The 16078-nt window shown below is 48.6% G+C and overlaps 1 protein-coding gene across 1 annotated transcript in view; it reads right to left on the reverse strand.

The window, feature by feature from the left end:
- Positions 1 to 16078, reverse strand: part of OTOF (otoferlin) — a 175177-nt gene that overhangs the window by 26286 nt on the left and 132813 nt on the right. Inside the window, exons 24-30 of the mRNA XM_033145224.1 lie at positions 15443 to 15567; positions 14358 to 14492; positions 13393 to 13554; positions 9126 to 9245; positions 7417 to 7578; positions 5576 to 5738; positions 1645 to 1775 (exon numbers count right to left, since the gene is read on the reverse strand). Coding sequence (XP_033001115.1) covers positions 1645 to 1775; positions 5576 to 5738; positions 7417 to 7578; positions 9126 to 9245; positions 13393 to 13554; positions 14358 to 14492; positions 15443 to 15567 — 998 coding nt within the window. The remainder of the gene's footprint in view (positions 1 to 1644; positions 1776 to 5575; positions 5739 to 7416; positions 7579 to 9125; positions 9246 to 13392; positions 13555 to 14357; positions 14493 to 15442; positions 15568 to 16078) is intronic.

The raw sequence follows: 16078 nt of genomic DNA on the forward strand, positions 1-16078 counted from the left end.
CGGAGGTCTCAGGGCGGCTCACAGAAAATATCACAATATATAAAATCAAAACAAGAACAATAACCCAATAACACTCCCCCCCCCCCAAAAAAAAATGAGCCACATTTTAAAAGGGTATAGGATGCCAATCAGGTCAACCAAAGGCCTGGTTAAAAAGGAACGTTTTTGCCTGGCACCTAAAGGTGTATAATGAAGACACCAGGTGAACTTCCCTGGGTAGAGTATTCCACAGATGGGGAGCCACTGCAGAGAAGGCCCTGCTCTCATGTTTCCACCTTCCAGACCCCTCAAGGAGGAGGCATGCGAAGGAGGGCCTCAGAAGATGATCTCAGGGTCCGGGTAGGTTCATATGGGAAGAGGTGGCCCTTGAGGTATTGTGGTCCTGATCCGTTTAAGGCTTTATAGATCAAAATCAGCATGTTGAATTGGGCCCGGAAACTAATCGGTAGCCAGTGCAGTCGGACCGGGATCGATGTAATATGCTCAAACCATCTTGCTCTGGTGAGCAACCTGGCCGCTGAATTCTGCACCAGCTGACGTTTCCGAACTTTTTTCACTAGCTGAAGTTTCCGAATGTGGCCGCTGTTGCCTGCTGACAGCTTCTAGAAGCCACAGGCGATTGCTGGGTGCGGGGGTGGGGTGGGGGGAACGGGACCTAAAGTGGACAAACTACCCCAGAAGGAGCAGGACATGTCCCTCACCAAAGGTTATCACAACCTGGCTTATAAGAAACTAGCTTTGCAGGAAAAAACACAGGAAAGCAGCCTTGCTGTTCCAAAACATTCACACATTCCATGCTTCCTTCCATCTTCCACCTGCCTCTATTAAGAGTTCCTTTCTCCACTCCAAGGGAGATGCATCCTTGGGGCAGAAACAAGCTCAGGCCTTGGAGACCCCAGACCCAGGTATTCTGCCCCAGCACAAGGTTGGAGGTTCGGGTGCCCCTGCAACCAGGCCAGTCAGTCTCTCTGGGGTGAAGGGCAGAGAATGCCCTTGTGGGATACAACCCACTGGGAAAACATTCAAACACAATGTTCCTTTTTTTCCTAGAGTGGACATGCAAGAGGGTGTTTGGTCCAGCCAGTTGAAACTTCCTGTTCCTCTTAGCTGGAGCATCCTTCCTTTTGCATATGATAGAAGGTGGGCGTGACCTAACCTGTCCAGGTAACAAAAGGATGAGTCACGCAGCACACCTCTCTCTTTTGACTTCCTTCTTCGTTTGACCAGCTTCTATCTAGGACTGCTCTGCTAGCTCCCAGCTAGCAGAAGCACTGGGATTATTCCTCCATATGGTGTAGATCCTCAGGTACATATTTTTAACTAAGTCTGCCTTCAGGGATCCAACTGTGAACTGATTTAAGTAAACTTCTTTTATTGACTTTGAATAAGATTGTGGCGTCTTCCTTCTTTTAAGAGGGATTTCAGGGATCTTACCAGGAACGTACAATTCAATCTGAGGCAGACTGAATTGTATAATGGTGAGAGGCTCACACGAGCCTGCAACCAGCTATCTGCTGTGCATGTAAAAAGGGGAATGTAAACTCTGCTAAGTAAAGGAACTTGCTAGCGCAAGTTAGGAAGGATATTAATAAACAATATATCCTCTCCTGCCGCCCTGAACATTCCCACAGCCCTGCCACTTACCGCTTCCAGCTTGACCATGGTCTCCATCTTCTTGATGGGGGCCTCGGGCTCCATGTTAACCACGATTTCCCCTGTGGGGTGAGAGATGGGTCCTCCATTGGCCAGGGCTGCATAGGCACTCATGAGCTTAGCTGGACAGAGAAAGAGAACCAAGTGCAGAAGAAGAGGGAAAGGGAGAAGGAGAAGGAGAAGGAGAAGGAGAAGGAGAAGGAGAAGAGAATTGTTTTAGGACAGAGGTGGCCAGAAGGCAAAGATGCTGGAAAATTCCAAAGGAAACAGAAACAGAAAGTGTTCGCTTATTAGCCCCGTGTCCAGAATGGAAACCGATCCCGTGGATAGTTGGTGGTTGTTTCAGTCTGTGAACGATACCTGTTTACCTGCGAGGTGGCCTTGCCCCAAATATGCCCTCCTGACACCTTCCATCTTACAGGTGCCACATAATACCCATTCCAGATCTTTGGAACTCCCTGCCTATTGACATCAAGCAGTACCTTTTCCCTGTACTCTTTTCGGAGCCTGATAAAAACATTTTTTAAAAAAATATTAATTTGTTTTTTTCAGATTAAAATTTCACAGTCACATATCCAGCATACAGCATAGAAACAAGATTCCAAAGAATCTCCTGGACTTCTCTCCTCCCCTTGGTGGGTCCTTTGGTTAATCATTTCCTCCTGCATCTTTTATAATCAAATCCTTTACCTCTCCATTGTGTCCAAAATTCACCATTAAATTACAAGTGTTATTTCAATCCTTCTAACAATTTTACCGGTAGGTGTTTACAATGGTCTTTAAGATAAATTGAATCCTGACAAGACAGAAGTACTGTTTTGGGGGGACAGGAGGCGGGCTGGTGTGAGGGACTCCCTGGTCCTGAATGGGGTCACTGTGCCCCTGAAGGACCAGGTGTGCAGGTCAATTCTGTGTCCAGGGCAGCTGTCTACCAGCTCCATCTGGTACGCAGAATGAGACCCTACCTGCCCACAGACTGTCTTGCCAGAGTGGTGCATGCTCTGGTTATCTCCCACTTGGATTACTGCAATGCGCTCTATGTGGGGCTACCTTTGAAGGTGACCCGGAAACTGCAATTAATCCAGAATGCGGCAGCTAGACTAGTGACTGGGAGTGGCTGCCGGGACCACATAACACCAGTCCTGAAAGACTTACATTGGCTCCCACTACGTTTCCGAGGACAATTCAAAGTGTTGGTGCTGACCTTGAAAGCCCTAAATGGCCTCGGTCCTGTATACCTGAAGGAGCGTCTCCACCCCCATCATTCAGCCCGGACACCGAGATCCAGTGCCAAGGGCCTTCTGGCAGTTCCCTCGCTGCGAGAAGCCAAGTTACAGGGAACCAGGCAGAGGGCCTTCTCGGTAGTGGCGACCGCCCTGTGGAACGCCCTCCCATCAGAGGTGAAAGAGAAAAACAACTACCAGACCTTTAGGAGACATCTGAAGGCAGCCCTGTTTAGGGAGGCTTTTAATGTTTCATAGATTATTGCATTTTTATGTTCTGTTGGAAGCCACCCAGAGTGGTTGGGGAAACCCAGCCAGATGGGTGGGGTATAAATTATTATTATTATTACTATTATTATTCCCATTCCTTATTAAATTTTTGGTCTTCCTGATTTCTGATTCATTTTAGCCATTTTGGCATAATCCATCAACTTGGTCTGCCATTCTTCTCTGGTCGGGACTTTATCTTCTTTCCATCTCTGAACCAGTAGCATCCGTGAGTAACATTCACGGAAAAACGTTTCTGTTTAGACGAGCCTACTCAGATTTCTAGAAAGCTGTTGTGTTTTTAGTTTTCTGCTTTTTTAAAAAAACAATCTTTTAATTCTTTTTGCTAATAATTTTATTGTTTTGATTGCTTTGTAAATCACTCTGAGTGTTTTTTTTTAAAAAAAACCAAGTGCTATATAAATTTTATATGAAATGAATAAATAAATGACATCCTCCCCTCCCCCATTCAAATCGTGTTCCCTTTGCAACAAAACGAATGTTTTGGAAATAATCATGTCATGAGTTATGTGAAATCCCCAATTTATGTAATTTGTGCAGATAGTTATGCAAATTATATCAACGAGTGGACAGCGAGACAAATAACATAGCATTTGGCAGGAAATGACCTGTTGTGGGTCAGAAAGAGCCCTGGTTGTGACCAAGACAGGACAGACATAGCTGCCTTCTTCTTACATCCCTTCCAGAAGGTGTGATAAAAGGAAGAAAAAAAGACTGGGAAAGTGGAGAAGAAAATACTGGAGGGAGAACGCCTCCAAGATTCAGAGAGAAAACTTGCATGGATGAGAATAAGCACACAAAAATGTTGAATGCACAAGAACTTTTGTGTTACGGATGTTCCCGGGCTCAGCTACAATCACAACACTCTGTATTTCATAGAACCATAGAACTGAAATAGAACCATAGGCTAGGGTTGGAAGGGACCCCGAGGGTCATCTAGCCCAACCCCCTGCGATGCAGGCATCTCAGCTGAAGCATCCATGACAGGTGGCCATCCAACCTCGGCTTAGAAACCTCCAAGGAAGGAGAGCCCACCACCTCCCGAGGGAAACCGTTCCACCGTCGAACGGCTCTTGCTGCCAGAAAGTCCTTTCTAATGTTGGGTCAGAATCTGCATCCTTGCCATTTGAACCCCTGCGTATCATTTCCATGTAAGGGTGCCGCATACATTATCTCAGATTCATTTACTTCTATACCAGCCGTGTAAGTTTGGCCGGTCTCGTGATCTCTTTATTGTGGGATGTAATCCACTGAGAGCAGTCAAGTACAACATTCCTTGTTTTCCTAGAGTGGACATGCAAGAGGATGTTTGGTCCAGCCAGTTGAAACTTCCTGTTCCTCCTGGCCTGGAGCATCCTTCCTTTTGCATGTGATAGAAGGTGGGCATGACCTTTCCAGACCTGGCATGCTGCCACTCTTTTCCATCTTCCGTTCGTCCTGTGAACTTCTGGACTGCTAGCCTGTAGTCACTAGGTAAATCTCCCTTATGGAGTAAACCTGTTACCTGTTTTTATACATTTTTAACTTTAAGCCTAAAGCCTGCCTTCAGGGATTGCTCTGCCTGATCATGAGTAAACTTTCTTTTTATTGCTTATGAATAAGACTGCGGTGTCTTTATTCTTTTAGGGGGGATTCAAGGGGTCTTACCAGGAAAATATTAGAACACATTTCAATCTGGACAAGCCAGATTGAATTGCATATTGTCTTAAGAAACTCACACGAGCCTGCAACCAGCTTTCTGCTGTGTAAGAAGGGGAATGCACTCTGCTAAGTAAAGGAACTTGCTAGTGCAAGTTAGGAAGGGTATTAATAAACAATATATCCTCTCCTGCCACCCTGAACATTCCCACATTTATTTCAGATGTGCGGTTGTGGGGAGAAGCAAAGTCAGAAACAGTGATTTGCTTAAGGTTACCCAAGCGATTTCCTAGGAGCTTTGGGATTTGAACCAGAACCTCTGCTGCTCAGACAGCTCAGTTTCTTAACTACAGAGCAGGCTCATTAAATAGCCTTCTGCCACGCATCCTTCTGTCTAGCAAACCAAGACCCTAAAGACTGACCATTTATCATGTGCTGGTCGTCCCCTGTTCCAAGTTACACACTTAGTTTGGATTTGATATCCCGCTTTATCACTACCCGAAGGAGTCTCAAAGCGGCTAACATTCTCCTTTCCCTTCCTCCCCCACAACAAACACTCTGTGAGGTGAGTGGGGCTGAGAGACTTCAGAGAAGTGTGACTAGCCACCCAATGTCACCCAGCAGCTGCATGTGGAGGAGCGGAGACGCGAACCCGGTTCACCAGATTATGAGTCCACCGCTCTTAACCACTACACTATACTGGCTCTCACACCAGAGATGCCCCATCTCCCGGACCCCATAACATCACCTTCCCTCCCTCCTCCTTTGACTACCTGCTGTGCTCCAATGCTGGGCTTTCTTATCCGGAGGCCTGTAGATGAATTTCCGCAGGGAGTTCACAGCGTGGCTGCCCACGAGGGTGTAACGCCCAAAAGCGCGGCAATCCACAACGCGGATGTTCAGGGGGGGATGAAGAAGCTCGTTCTCGGGAAGATCCTGCAAGGGACCAGATGCAAAGGTAGAATTTGGCCGGGGTCTTTTGGCGGTTGGGGGAGGGGAGGAATCAACAGGTACCCTGGTGTCTTCGGAGTCATCTCAGCCACCCACCCCCCGTTGTTCCGGTGCCCTTATTGGCCCCAAATCCTGAAAGGTGAGATCTGATTGGCTGAGCTTACTGCCGCTCTGGGGGAATGTTTTAAGTTGAAATGGAGTGTTTGGAAGACACAACGCCAAGGTGTAATCTTGTTCAGCCTCCTTCAATGCGGGAATCTCAGCTAAAAAAGCAATCCTGGAGCCATTTCAACTCTCCCAGTGACCTCCAATATTCCCCTGCAGGAAGGGAGGCAAATGGGGAAAGGCTTCCCATTGTCCTTTTGTTTGCAAATCCCATCTTAAGGGAGTATTTGTGTATGAAGAGGGTGAGCCTGTGACCTGGACTCAAGAACTAGAGTACTGACCTTCACAAAAGAATGGCCAGGCTGCCCAGGTAATGCAATCAGTGACCATTATCAGGTATCCTGGCAGGCAGGAGTTCTGCTGTAGACCGCCTCCTCCTGTGATGTATGTATGATGTTTTGGGGGGTGCTCTTGGGCTACAGGGTTGGCAATTTCAAAAGTCTATATAAGGACTTCCGCGCCACTGTTCAGGGTTCTCCTCCCTCCTGCGTGTGGTGAGTAGGGACCCTGTTGCAACAGTTTAATAAAGATCAGGCTTACTAGCCGCTTTGCTTCTCAATATACTCTGCTTGGCCTCTGTTATTTTCTCCTACTTGATAGGGAACCCACTTAAGGACTCTATTCAGGCTCCGGAATACCCCAAAAGGAAAAGGGAGCGGTTTTTGTCTTTATAACACTCATAAGACTTGGTTTCCAGACCCTCGATCATCTAGGTTGCCCTCCCCTCCTTGGGCACTGTTGCCTCCCAAGACCAATTGCAGGGGAGCAATGTTAGGAAATTCCATTCCACCTTAAGCTGCAGACATAGAACTGTTGTATGTCGCATGTCTGTTTACACACCAGCACAGATTGCTGGGAACTTCCGTTGTGTATAGCTTTTGCTTTTGCGACTCTCTCTGAGGAGACGAAGGAGAGACGGCATGTTTTTCTCTGTCCTGATTTATGCTCAATAAATCTGCTTGTAAATATGCTTTCACAAGCCTCTCCTCGCCACTTCTGTTGCGCAGTGCTCTCTGCTAATACAGTGTGCTCAGGCTTTTGAAGTCTGGGTCACTGATTTATGTCGCACCAGAGATCGGGGATCGTCCAGCAGGTCGGCTGGAAGGGCATGATCCAGCTGGGGGACTAGCCAGCTGGCCTCCCGACTCCCACTGGGTGCCGACAAGCAAGTGTGAGAAAGGGCTATGGCCTCCATGTTATCCTTGTGGGCTTCCAAGGATTGGCTCCTGACTGGCCATGGTGGGCTGGATGGACCATTGGTGTGATCCAAAAGCCAGGATCTGGATGATGACCTCTGCTCTGCCTCTACGGTCAGAGACAGTCATGGTTCTGAATCCCAGTTGCTAGAAAGCTCAGGAGGGAAGAGGGATCTTGTGTTCGAATCCTGCTTGCTGGTTTCCCACATGCCTCTGGTTGGCGACTGTGAGAACAGAATGCTGGACTAGCAGCCTCTTCTCATGTCTTTAGGCACCCATCTCTGCTGGGGGAAGATACTCACCACTTCAAACCACTTGACCAAGGTGCTGAAATTGGGGTTTTTCTTGTAATTCTGGATGAGGGACGACTGGACTCCCCTCCCGGCACATTCGATGTCCACTCGAGGCCGATCCACCTGCGCCAAGTTCACGCGCTTCAGGTCTCTCAGTCCCCAGAACAAGATCTAGAATTATAAAAAAGGTAATGGTAAAGGACCCCTGACAGTTAAGTCCAGTTGCAGATGATTCTGGGGTTGCGGCGTTCATCTCGTTTTCAAGCCAAGGGAGCCGGCGTTTGTCCGCAGACAGTTTTTCCAGGTCATGTGGCCAGCAGGACTAAGCCACTTCTGGTGCAACGTAACACCGAAACCAGAGTAGTGCACGGAAACGTTGTTTACCTTCCCGCCGGAGCGGTACCTATTTATCTACTTGCACTTTTTGGCGTGCTTTCGGACTGCTAGTTTGGCAGGAGCTGGGACCGAGCAACGGGAGCTCACCCCGTGGCGGGATTCGAACTACCGACCTTCTGATCAGCAAGCCCAAGAGGCTCAGTGGTTTAGACCACAGCGCCACCCACGTCTAGAATTATAGAAGCGTAGAATTGTGGAGTCGGAAGAAGGGACCGGTCAGGGACTGGACTGAAGAGGAGGGGTGAGGATTGCCCCCCCCCTTCTCCATCAGTTTTAAGAGAAGACGGAGACAGGATTGAATTACAGAAGAGCTCAGAGCTGGAGAAGGAAGGGGAGAGCTGGTAGCAGAGACTTGCTTGGAAAGCACATAAGAGCCACGAGCCCTGAGAACTCATTGTTCAATTAGAGTTCAAGAGCAATGGGCTCAACGATTACTTGATTACTGGAGCCCCCGTAGAACCAAGGGCTGTTGCTGGGGAAGGAGCTCAGAGTGAGCAACATCACCATGGGGTTAAGGACTGTAATCCTTGTCTTGAACCACGATGACTGAATAAAACCATAAATACGAACTTTCTTGTTTCTTCCTTGATCCTTGATGCTACCAGGGAAAGAGAGACTCCCCCATACCTGACAGGACCCTGAGGACCATCTAGTCCAGGCATGGCCAAACTTGGCCCTCCAGATGTTTTGGTCCAGTATACCTGAAGGAGCGTCTCCATCCCCATCGTTCAGCCCGGACACTGAGGTCCAGTGCCAAGGGCCTTCTGGTGGTTCCCTCCCTGCAAGAAGTGAGGTTACAGGGAACCAGGCAGAGGGCCTTCTCAGTAGTGGCACCCGCCTTGTGGAACACCCTCCCATCAGATGTCAAGGAAATAAACAATTACCAGACTTTTAGAAGACATCTGAAGGCAGCCCTGTTTAGGGAAGCTTTTAATGTTTAATGTTTAATAGATTATAGCATTTTAATATTCTGTTGGAAGCTGCCCAGAGTGGCTGGGGAAACCCAGCCAGATGGGCGGGGTATAAATAAATTATTATTATTATTATTATTATTATTATTATTATTATTATTATTATTATTATAATTCTCATCACCCCAGACCACTGGTCCTGTTAGCTAGGGATGATGGGAGTTGTAGTCCCAAAACATCTGGAAGGCCAAGTTTGGCCATGCCTGATCTAGGCAGCTGTCCCATACGGGGATCGAACCTGCAACCTTGGCATTATCAGCACCACGCTCTAACCAACTGAGCCCTCCACTTGGAAGCACCAGTCCAACCAACCCACCATGCAGGAAGCGCAGCGCCGAGGTTTAATCTTACCTCCACTCTGTATTTGCTCAACACAGGGCGGATTCCCAAAGGCACAGGCAGGATGGGGCCCCGATCCATGTCTGTGGGGCCATCAATGGGAGGCAGCTCTGACTTCCCAGCTGGGCCAATCTGCAAGAGAGAAGGACGGCAGGTAGAATCTGTTCCTTTAGCAATCTCTCCCTCACACAAACAAACGCAATCTGCCAGCCACCATGATGCTTCCTTCCATCCTCGGGGGGGGGGGGTAACCCATCCCATTCATGCATTGCTAAACGGGGAACTCTAGAATCCCTGCTTTGAATAAGGTAAGACCAAAGGCAGGGTTTGGATACGGTACGACAGCTCCTCATCCTTTACTGCATGGTTGGGAAAATTTGGGTCCAGTGTTTTGCCCGAGTCTTTGAAAGAAAGACTGGTACCCAAGGAACATCTTGTAGGGTAGGGGTTTCCAGCTTTTTGGGGGGGGGGGTGCAGAGGGCTCATTTGGAAAGTTGAGCATGTGCCACGGGTGCCAGTTACAAAATGGCTGCCATGGGGTGTGTGGCATTGGCAGTGTTTTTTCTATTAAAAAATGTTTAGGGGTACTCTCATTTTGACTCAAGAAAAGCACCATTTTATAGTTAAAAAAAGAAATACTGTAAATGGACAAAAAGGGATGTGGGTGGCGCTGTGGTCTAAACCACAGAGCCTAGGGCTTGCCGATCAGAAGGTCGGCAGTTCGAATCCCCATGACGAGGTGAGCTCCCGTTGCTCGGTCCCTGCTCCTGACAACCTAGCAGTTCGAAAGCACATCAAAGTGCAAGTAGATAAATAGGTACCGCTCCGGCGGGAAGGTAAACAGTGTTTCCGTGCTCTGCTCTGGTTCGCCAGAAGCAGCTTAGTCATGCTGGCCACATGACCCGGAAGCTGTCTCCGGACAAACGCCGGCTCCCTCAGCCTATAGAGCGAGATGAGCACCACAACCCCAGAGTCAGGGGTACCTTTACCTTTACCTTTTTAAATGGACAAAAGTACAAAGATTCAAAAAATGTTTAGGGGTATGCGTACCACTGCATCCCTGCATCCCCCCAGAAAAAAGCACTGGGCATTGCACAACGTGGCTGCTGTGGGGAAGTGGCATGATGGATTCCATGTTGGAATGGCTGAGACTACAATTCCCATCATCACTGGTCCTGTTAGCTAGGGACGATGGGAGCTGTAGTCCAAAAACAGCTGGAGAACCCAAGTTTGGGAAACCCTGATGTAGTGCGTTCTCAATTTCCCCGGGATATTTCCTGAGTCATTTCACAGGTGCCAATGGAGGCATTGGCAGCAGCCTGGTACAAACAGGTAAAACTCAGGTGAGCCCTGATTCAGGAAGCAGGACTAAGAGCTGAAATGGAAGCCACATCTCCCCACGTTGTTGCTTTCCGATATTTGAGCAGAAACTGCCAACATGGTGCTTTGTGAATTGTCCAAGAGTATGATCAATATTAATTCTGTGATTCGGGTGGAAATTTCGAGTTGGAAACTATACGTCTCTGAATCTCTATTACAACCATGCAGGTTTCGTATAGCTCCAAGAGGCAGGCAGAGAAACTTTGAGCATGCTGGTGGTTTCTGAGAGGTGCCAACATTTTGGCGGAAGAAAGGGTTATTGGTGGGCTGAGCTGACACTTTCTTCCAGAGGATGTGCAGAACAGCCCCTTCGGAGGTTACCCGCATGCCCAAGGCCCCGCTCCGCAATTTGTGAGCGAGTTACGGATGGAAAAAGTCAAGGGAGGGAGAGCAGGACAGGTGGGTTGTGAGACAAGCAGGATTTGACCTAGTTTGGTTCATGCAGACAAGAGGAAGAGAGCAAGATAATGCAAAGGGCAAAAATAAGAACAATAAAAATCAAATCAGGGTGTCCTGTAACACAAGGCAAGGCCCCCAGCTAAGAGGAATGAGAGCATCTCAAACGGGAATCTGGGAAGCACCTTGATCTGCGGCACGCAAAGATCATTGACCGCCAGCAAGGCCCGCCTGATCTCTTCGTCGTCGTAAGGAAGCTGAGAAGATGGAGGCAGGGCAGAAAGAGAGACAGACAGACAGACAGACAGACAGAAGGACGAACAGGACAGGACGAATCCACAGATGTAAAGAAAAGAAAACAGAGTCCACTCTTAAACGGGCAAACAGCTCAGCAGATGGAGAAGACGAAGTCCTCTTTCAAAGAGTGAGACGGAAGGAGGAGTTGTGTCCTTGGCAGGTGGGATCCTTGGAGATTCCTCCATCCACACAACTTACAGTAGACCCAGAACCTGTGCGCCATTTATTTATGTGATTGCAGCCTTGTGTGCTTCATTGCAAAGGGGAAAGCCCTGTTTTTTTGAGGATCAGCTCAAAGTTTTGCAGCTTTTTTGCAAAGGGGGAAGAGCAAAGAGGAAAAGCCCCCTTTTATGGGGTTGAACTCACATTTCTGCAGCTTCTAAAGGAAAGGGAGCCTTTTCTACAGTTTCCAGACAGATAATCTAAGCAGCCAGTCCCATGTCGCTGGGGAAACAAACAACCTCCCTCTGCAGCACATTCAGCAATGGAGGCCTGGGCAAGGGAGCGGGGCTGAAAGGGAGCCGGGACTCTTATCTCTCTCCTGATCTCTTGCTGATCAGCTGCTGAGCGGGGTCCTTTCAACACCCCCTTTTCTCTTTGTAAAATAAAAAGCATGATCCTCTTTTGGCCCCTGGGCAATTCAGCTCCAGGGACCACCATTCGCTCCATAAGAGGCACAGATGTTTCCCCTTACTTTTTAGGAGGAAAAAAGTGTGTCTTATGGAGCAAAAAATACAGTAAATAAATAGAAAGAGGGCCAGAGAACAGGGCAAACCCATCGAAAGTGGATGAACCATATCTTATGAGAGCTTCCAGAACTTGGAAAGCAAGGCGGGGGGCTTAAGAAGCTCTTTCTGCACTGGGTTTTCTTGTGGTTGAAAGAGCTTTTAAAGAGCTCTTTACTTACTAAGCTCTGGGGAGATCATTTCAGGATCCTGGGATGCTCCTGCAAGAACTTGCAGAGCCATCATGAGATCTTGAGAGATCTCGGACAGCCCTGCAAGATCTTGCAGAAGCATCTCAGGGCCTTAGCATGAGCTTCCCAGAGGCCAGTAACATACCTTCCAGTTGCCCCATTTTAAGCAGGACTGCCCTGCTTTCTTTGAAGGCACTCTGGGGCTCTGCCTCTGTCCTGGGGTGCCCCGATTTCATGGGGCCTGAGGATGGGGACCCTGGAAGCAGCTCCCGCAGTGGCAGCAGCATTGGGAAACAGGCAGGAGAGTTGGAGTCCTCCCTCCTGCTTCCCAAAGCCGGGCAAAGGCATACCAGGTTTTGGGAAGGAAATGTGAGCCTATGTCCCAATTTGGGCAGGTGGGAATGGCTTTGAGCAGGTGAGAATGGTTGCAGGGGCACAAATTCCGGGGATCTTCCTAGCTTTGCCTTTATGCACAGACCCCCAAAACATAACACCAATGTACCGGTAAGTTTCAGGCCTGCTTTACTAGCTGCCTGGGAACCATAATGGAAAAGACTAGTTTGTTAGTTTTTGGCCCCATTCTCCAACCTGTGAAAGTCACCCCAGAACCTGATTCTATCTTCTGTGGATGCAGCATTCGCCTTTTGGGCTGCTGCATCACGCTGTGGATTCATGTTAAGTTTGTGGTCCACAGAGCCTAGGGCTTGCCGATCAGAAGGTCGGCGGTTCGAATCCCCGCGATGGGGTGAGCTCCCATTGTTCGGTCCCTGCTCCTGCCAACCTAGCAGTTCAAAAGCACGTCAAAGTGCAAGTAGATAAATAGGTACCACTCCAGCGGGAAGGTAAATGGCGTTTCTGTGCGCTGCTCTGGTTTGCCAGAAGTGGCTTAGTCCTGCTGGACACATGACCCGGAAGCTGTACGCCGGCTCCCTCTGCCAGTAAAGCGAGATGAGCGCCGCAACCCCAGAGTCGTCCACGACTGGACCTAATGGTCAGGAGTCCCTTTACCTTTAAGACTCCTAAACTCTTTTCACATGTCCTGCTGGCAAGCCAGATGGCCCCACCCCCATTCCTATATTTGTGCATCTGGTTCTTCCTGCCTAAGCGTAGAACCTCACATTTGTCAAAATTCATTCGGCCCAGTCCTCTAAGCCCTAAAGGCCATCTCAGAACCTAGTTCTATTCTGAGGCAACAGCTACCCCTCTCAGTCTCATTCAGGGACCTCAGGCTGAGCCAGGTTTGACCCACTTGCCCCCCACCCCATGCATGCCTCCTGGGGACGCCATTACCTGGAGAAGTTCAAAGGCAGCCAGCAGATCCCCGGCGGTGGAGTTGCCCCGGTAGATCTGATAGTACTCTAGCTGGGGCGGGAAGCGGGGCGGACAGTACTCCTCATCCGACATCTTCACCACGGGCTTGGCAAACGTTCGGCCCATAAAGTCAGCCTTTCCCTGGAAGGAGGTGGAGAAGGTGGAGAGCTCCGTTGGTCAAGCATGAGACCTTCAATCTCAGGGTTGTGGCTTCCATTCCTTCCAAACAAGATCTCAGCTAGCCTGCTCTCAATATCTAGCTTGGTCCTCGGTCCTCAAAGCAGCAGGGTGGACCACAGAACAAAAATGGTGGGGCATTGAGGGTGGCAGGAGACGTCGCTATGGGGAGCTCCAGAGGCCCAGAATCAAAAGACGTGAGCAGTACTGGATGCGAGCCCTCTCCCACCAGGGACTGGGTAGAGGAGGAATGGTGGAGACTGTCTCCCCAGCCTGACCCTTCCAAGAAGACGGTTCAAGATTACAACTGGGGTTTAAGGGAGGTCACAGCTCAGAAGATGATGAGGGGGAAAGTTGGGAAATGATGGGAGAGGAGGAGGAGGCAGAGCCGGAGCAGCTGCCTGAGACTTTATCACCGGAAAGCATTCCAGACCCATCATCTCCCAGAACCCGGCAGGCCTTAAAAGTAGGAGAGCAAAGAGCTCAGAGACAGATGGCCCTAAGCGGCAATCGTTGAGGGAGTGGTGCTGTTGACGAATGAGGGAGTGGGAGAAAAGGGAGGGTGGACAATGCCATTATTCCAAGAGGCTGCATTTGCAAGCCTCTCTCTGTAAATATTGAATAAAAAAGCAGGTGGTAAGGACTTTTCCTGGTCTTATCCGTTCCTGGAAAATCTGGCTTGGTTCCTCTTCTGCCTGAAAAAATGCAAAGAAGTCTGCTTCCCCCCTATGCTACGATCCCCCCCTTCCCTTCCCGGGCCCTCTTACCACGGTGTCCTGGTCATAGATCTCGATGACAATGATGGGAGGGTCGTCCCGCATCTCTTGGACTTCCCCATATAGCTCCACGTTGTCAAACACCAGCAGCTGGTCCCACGTGGGACAAAGTGTCTCCTGGAGGACCTGAGAAGAGGAGGAAGGACTCAAGGTGTGCATGAATCTCCTCCTTCAAACACCATATCCTATTTCTTTCAGTTTCCCCCGAAATCCTGCAGAGCTTTTGCCTACAGCAGGAACTGCTGCTATATCCTTCTGGTCAAACCGTACTCCATTGGTGGGTATCAGAGACGGGGCCTTTTCTACAGGGGCACCTAAATTCCGAAATTCCCTCTCTGGGGAAATGAAGCAAGCAGCCACCTCCACTTGACATTTATGCAGACCTTTTTTAAAAAAATCATTTTTATACAGGACGGGCTTTTGCAAAATTGGCAGGGAAACAGTTGCTAAACGTGTATATTAGGAGAAAATCACAATAAAATGCTGGTGGACTTTAAAAAGAACTTTTCTTTTTTTAAAAAAAAGATGCAGAATTGTAGAAAACTGAAGACTGGAATCTACACTTTGGAACTCCCTGCCTATTGATATCGGGCAGCTGCCTGCTAAAGCCATTATCGTTTAAACAAGCCCAATCAGGTGTTTTAATCCATTTTTGGTCTTTTGTTGTTTTAACTTTTCGGAAGTCTTAAATTACAGTTAAAACAAAATAAAATAAAAAATTCATTCCAGTAGCACCTTAGAGACCAACTAAGTTAGTTCTTGGTATGAGCTTTTGTGTGCATGCACACTTCTTCAGAATTACTGTTGTTTTCTTGTTGATAATTTTCTTGTTTGATTATTATTTTTTTGTAAACCCCTTTGAGGTTTGATTTTTTTACAACCAAGCAGGATATTAATTTTATGAAATGGATAATAACAATGTGGAACTGAGAGGAAACCGTACTGGGCCAGGTTTGGCCACCCACAACAGGAGCCACAAGCAATTTGGGCTGCGCGGAACATCACCTCCGCTTCTCACAAGGAAGAAATTCAGACAAGGACCACTTGTCTGTGAAATGCACATCTCTTCCTCTTACCTCTGTGCACTGACTCTGCGTGATGAAAAAGACCCGAGCAAAGGGATCTGAGAGGCCGCTGCTGTCGGCGGCGAACAGGCTCCTGGCTTGGTACATGTGGACACGAAGCTGGAAGACCTGCTTCACTGCACGGGGGAAAGGAGAGGAAAGAGAGGGAGGTGATTCCGTGTGGATTTGGGGCAGCGAGAGAGACCCACAAGTGGAGGAGAAACCCGTTTAGCTTACACTGTAAGCGGAATGTACAAAATTCGCACTTTGCAAACGAATGCACGAACCAAACCCCAGCACTTCTTTGAAATTTGCAGTTCTGCGAAATCTGGGGTGCAGTTCTCAAGCCAGAGATTGCCCAGGAGGATGTGTATATTGGCGAATATATTGTATTAAAAATGCATTGTAGAAGAAGAAGAAGAAGAAGAAGAGGAGGAGGAGGAGGAGGAGTTTGGATTTGATATCCCGCTTTATCACTACCCGAAGGAGTCTCAAAGCGGCTCACATTCTCCTTTCCCTTCCTCCCCCCCAACAAACACTCTGTGAGGTGAGTGGGGCTGAGAGACTTCAGAGAAGTGTGACTAGACCAAGGTCACCCAGCAGCTGCATGGGGAGGAGCGGAGACACGAACCCGGTTCCCCAGATTAC

Source organism: Lacerta agilis, chromosome 3, assembly GCF_009819535.1.
Source record: "Lacerta agilis isolate rLacAgi1 chromosome 3, rLacAgi1.pri, whole genome shotgun sequence".
NCBI lineage: Eukaryota > Metazoa > Chordata > Lepidosauria > Squamata > Lacertidae > Lacerta > Lacerta agilis.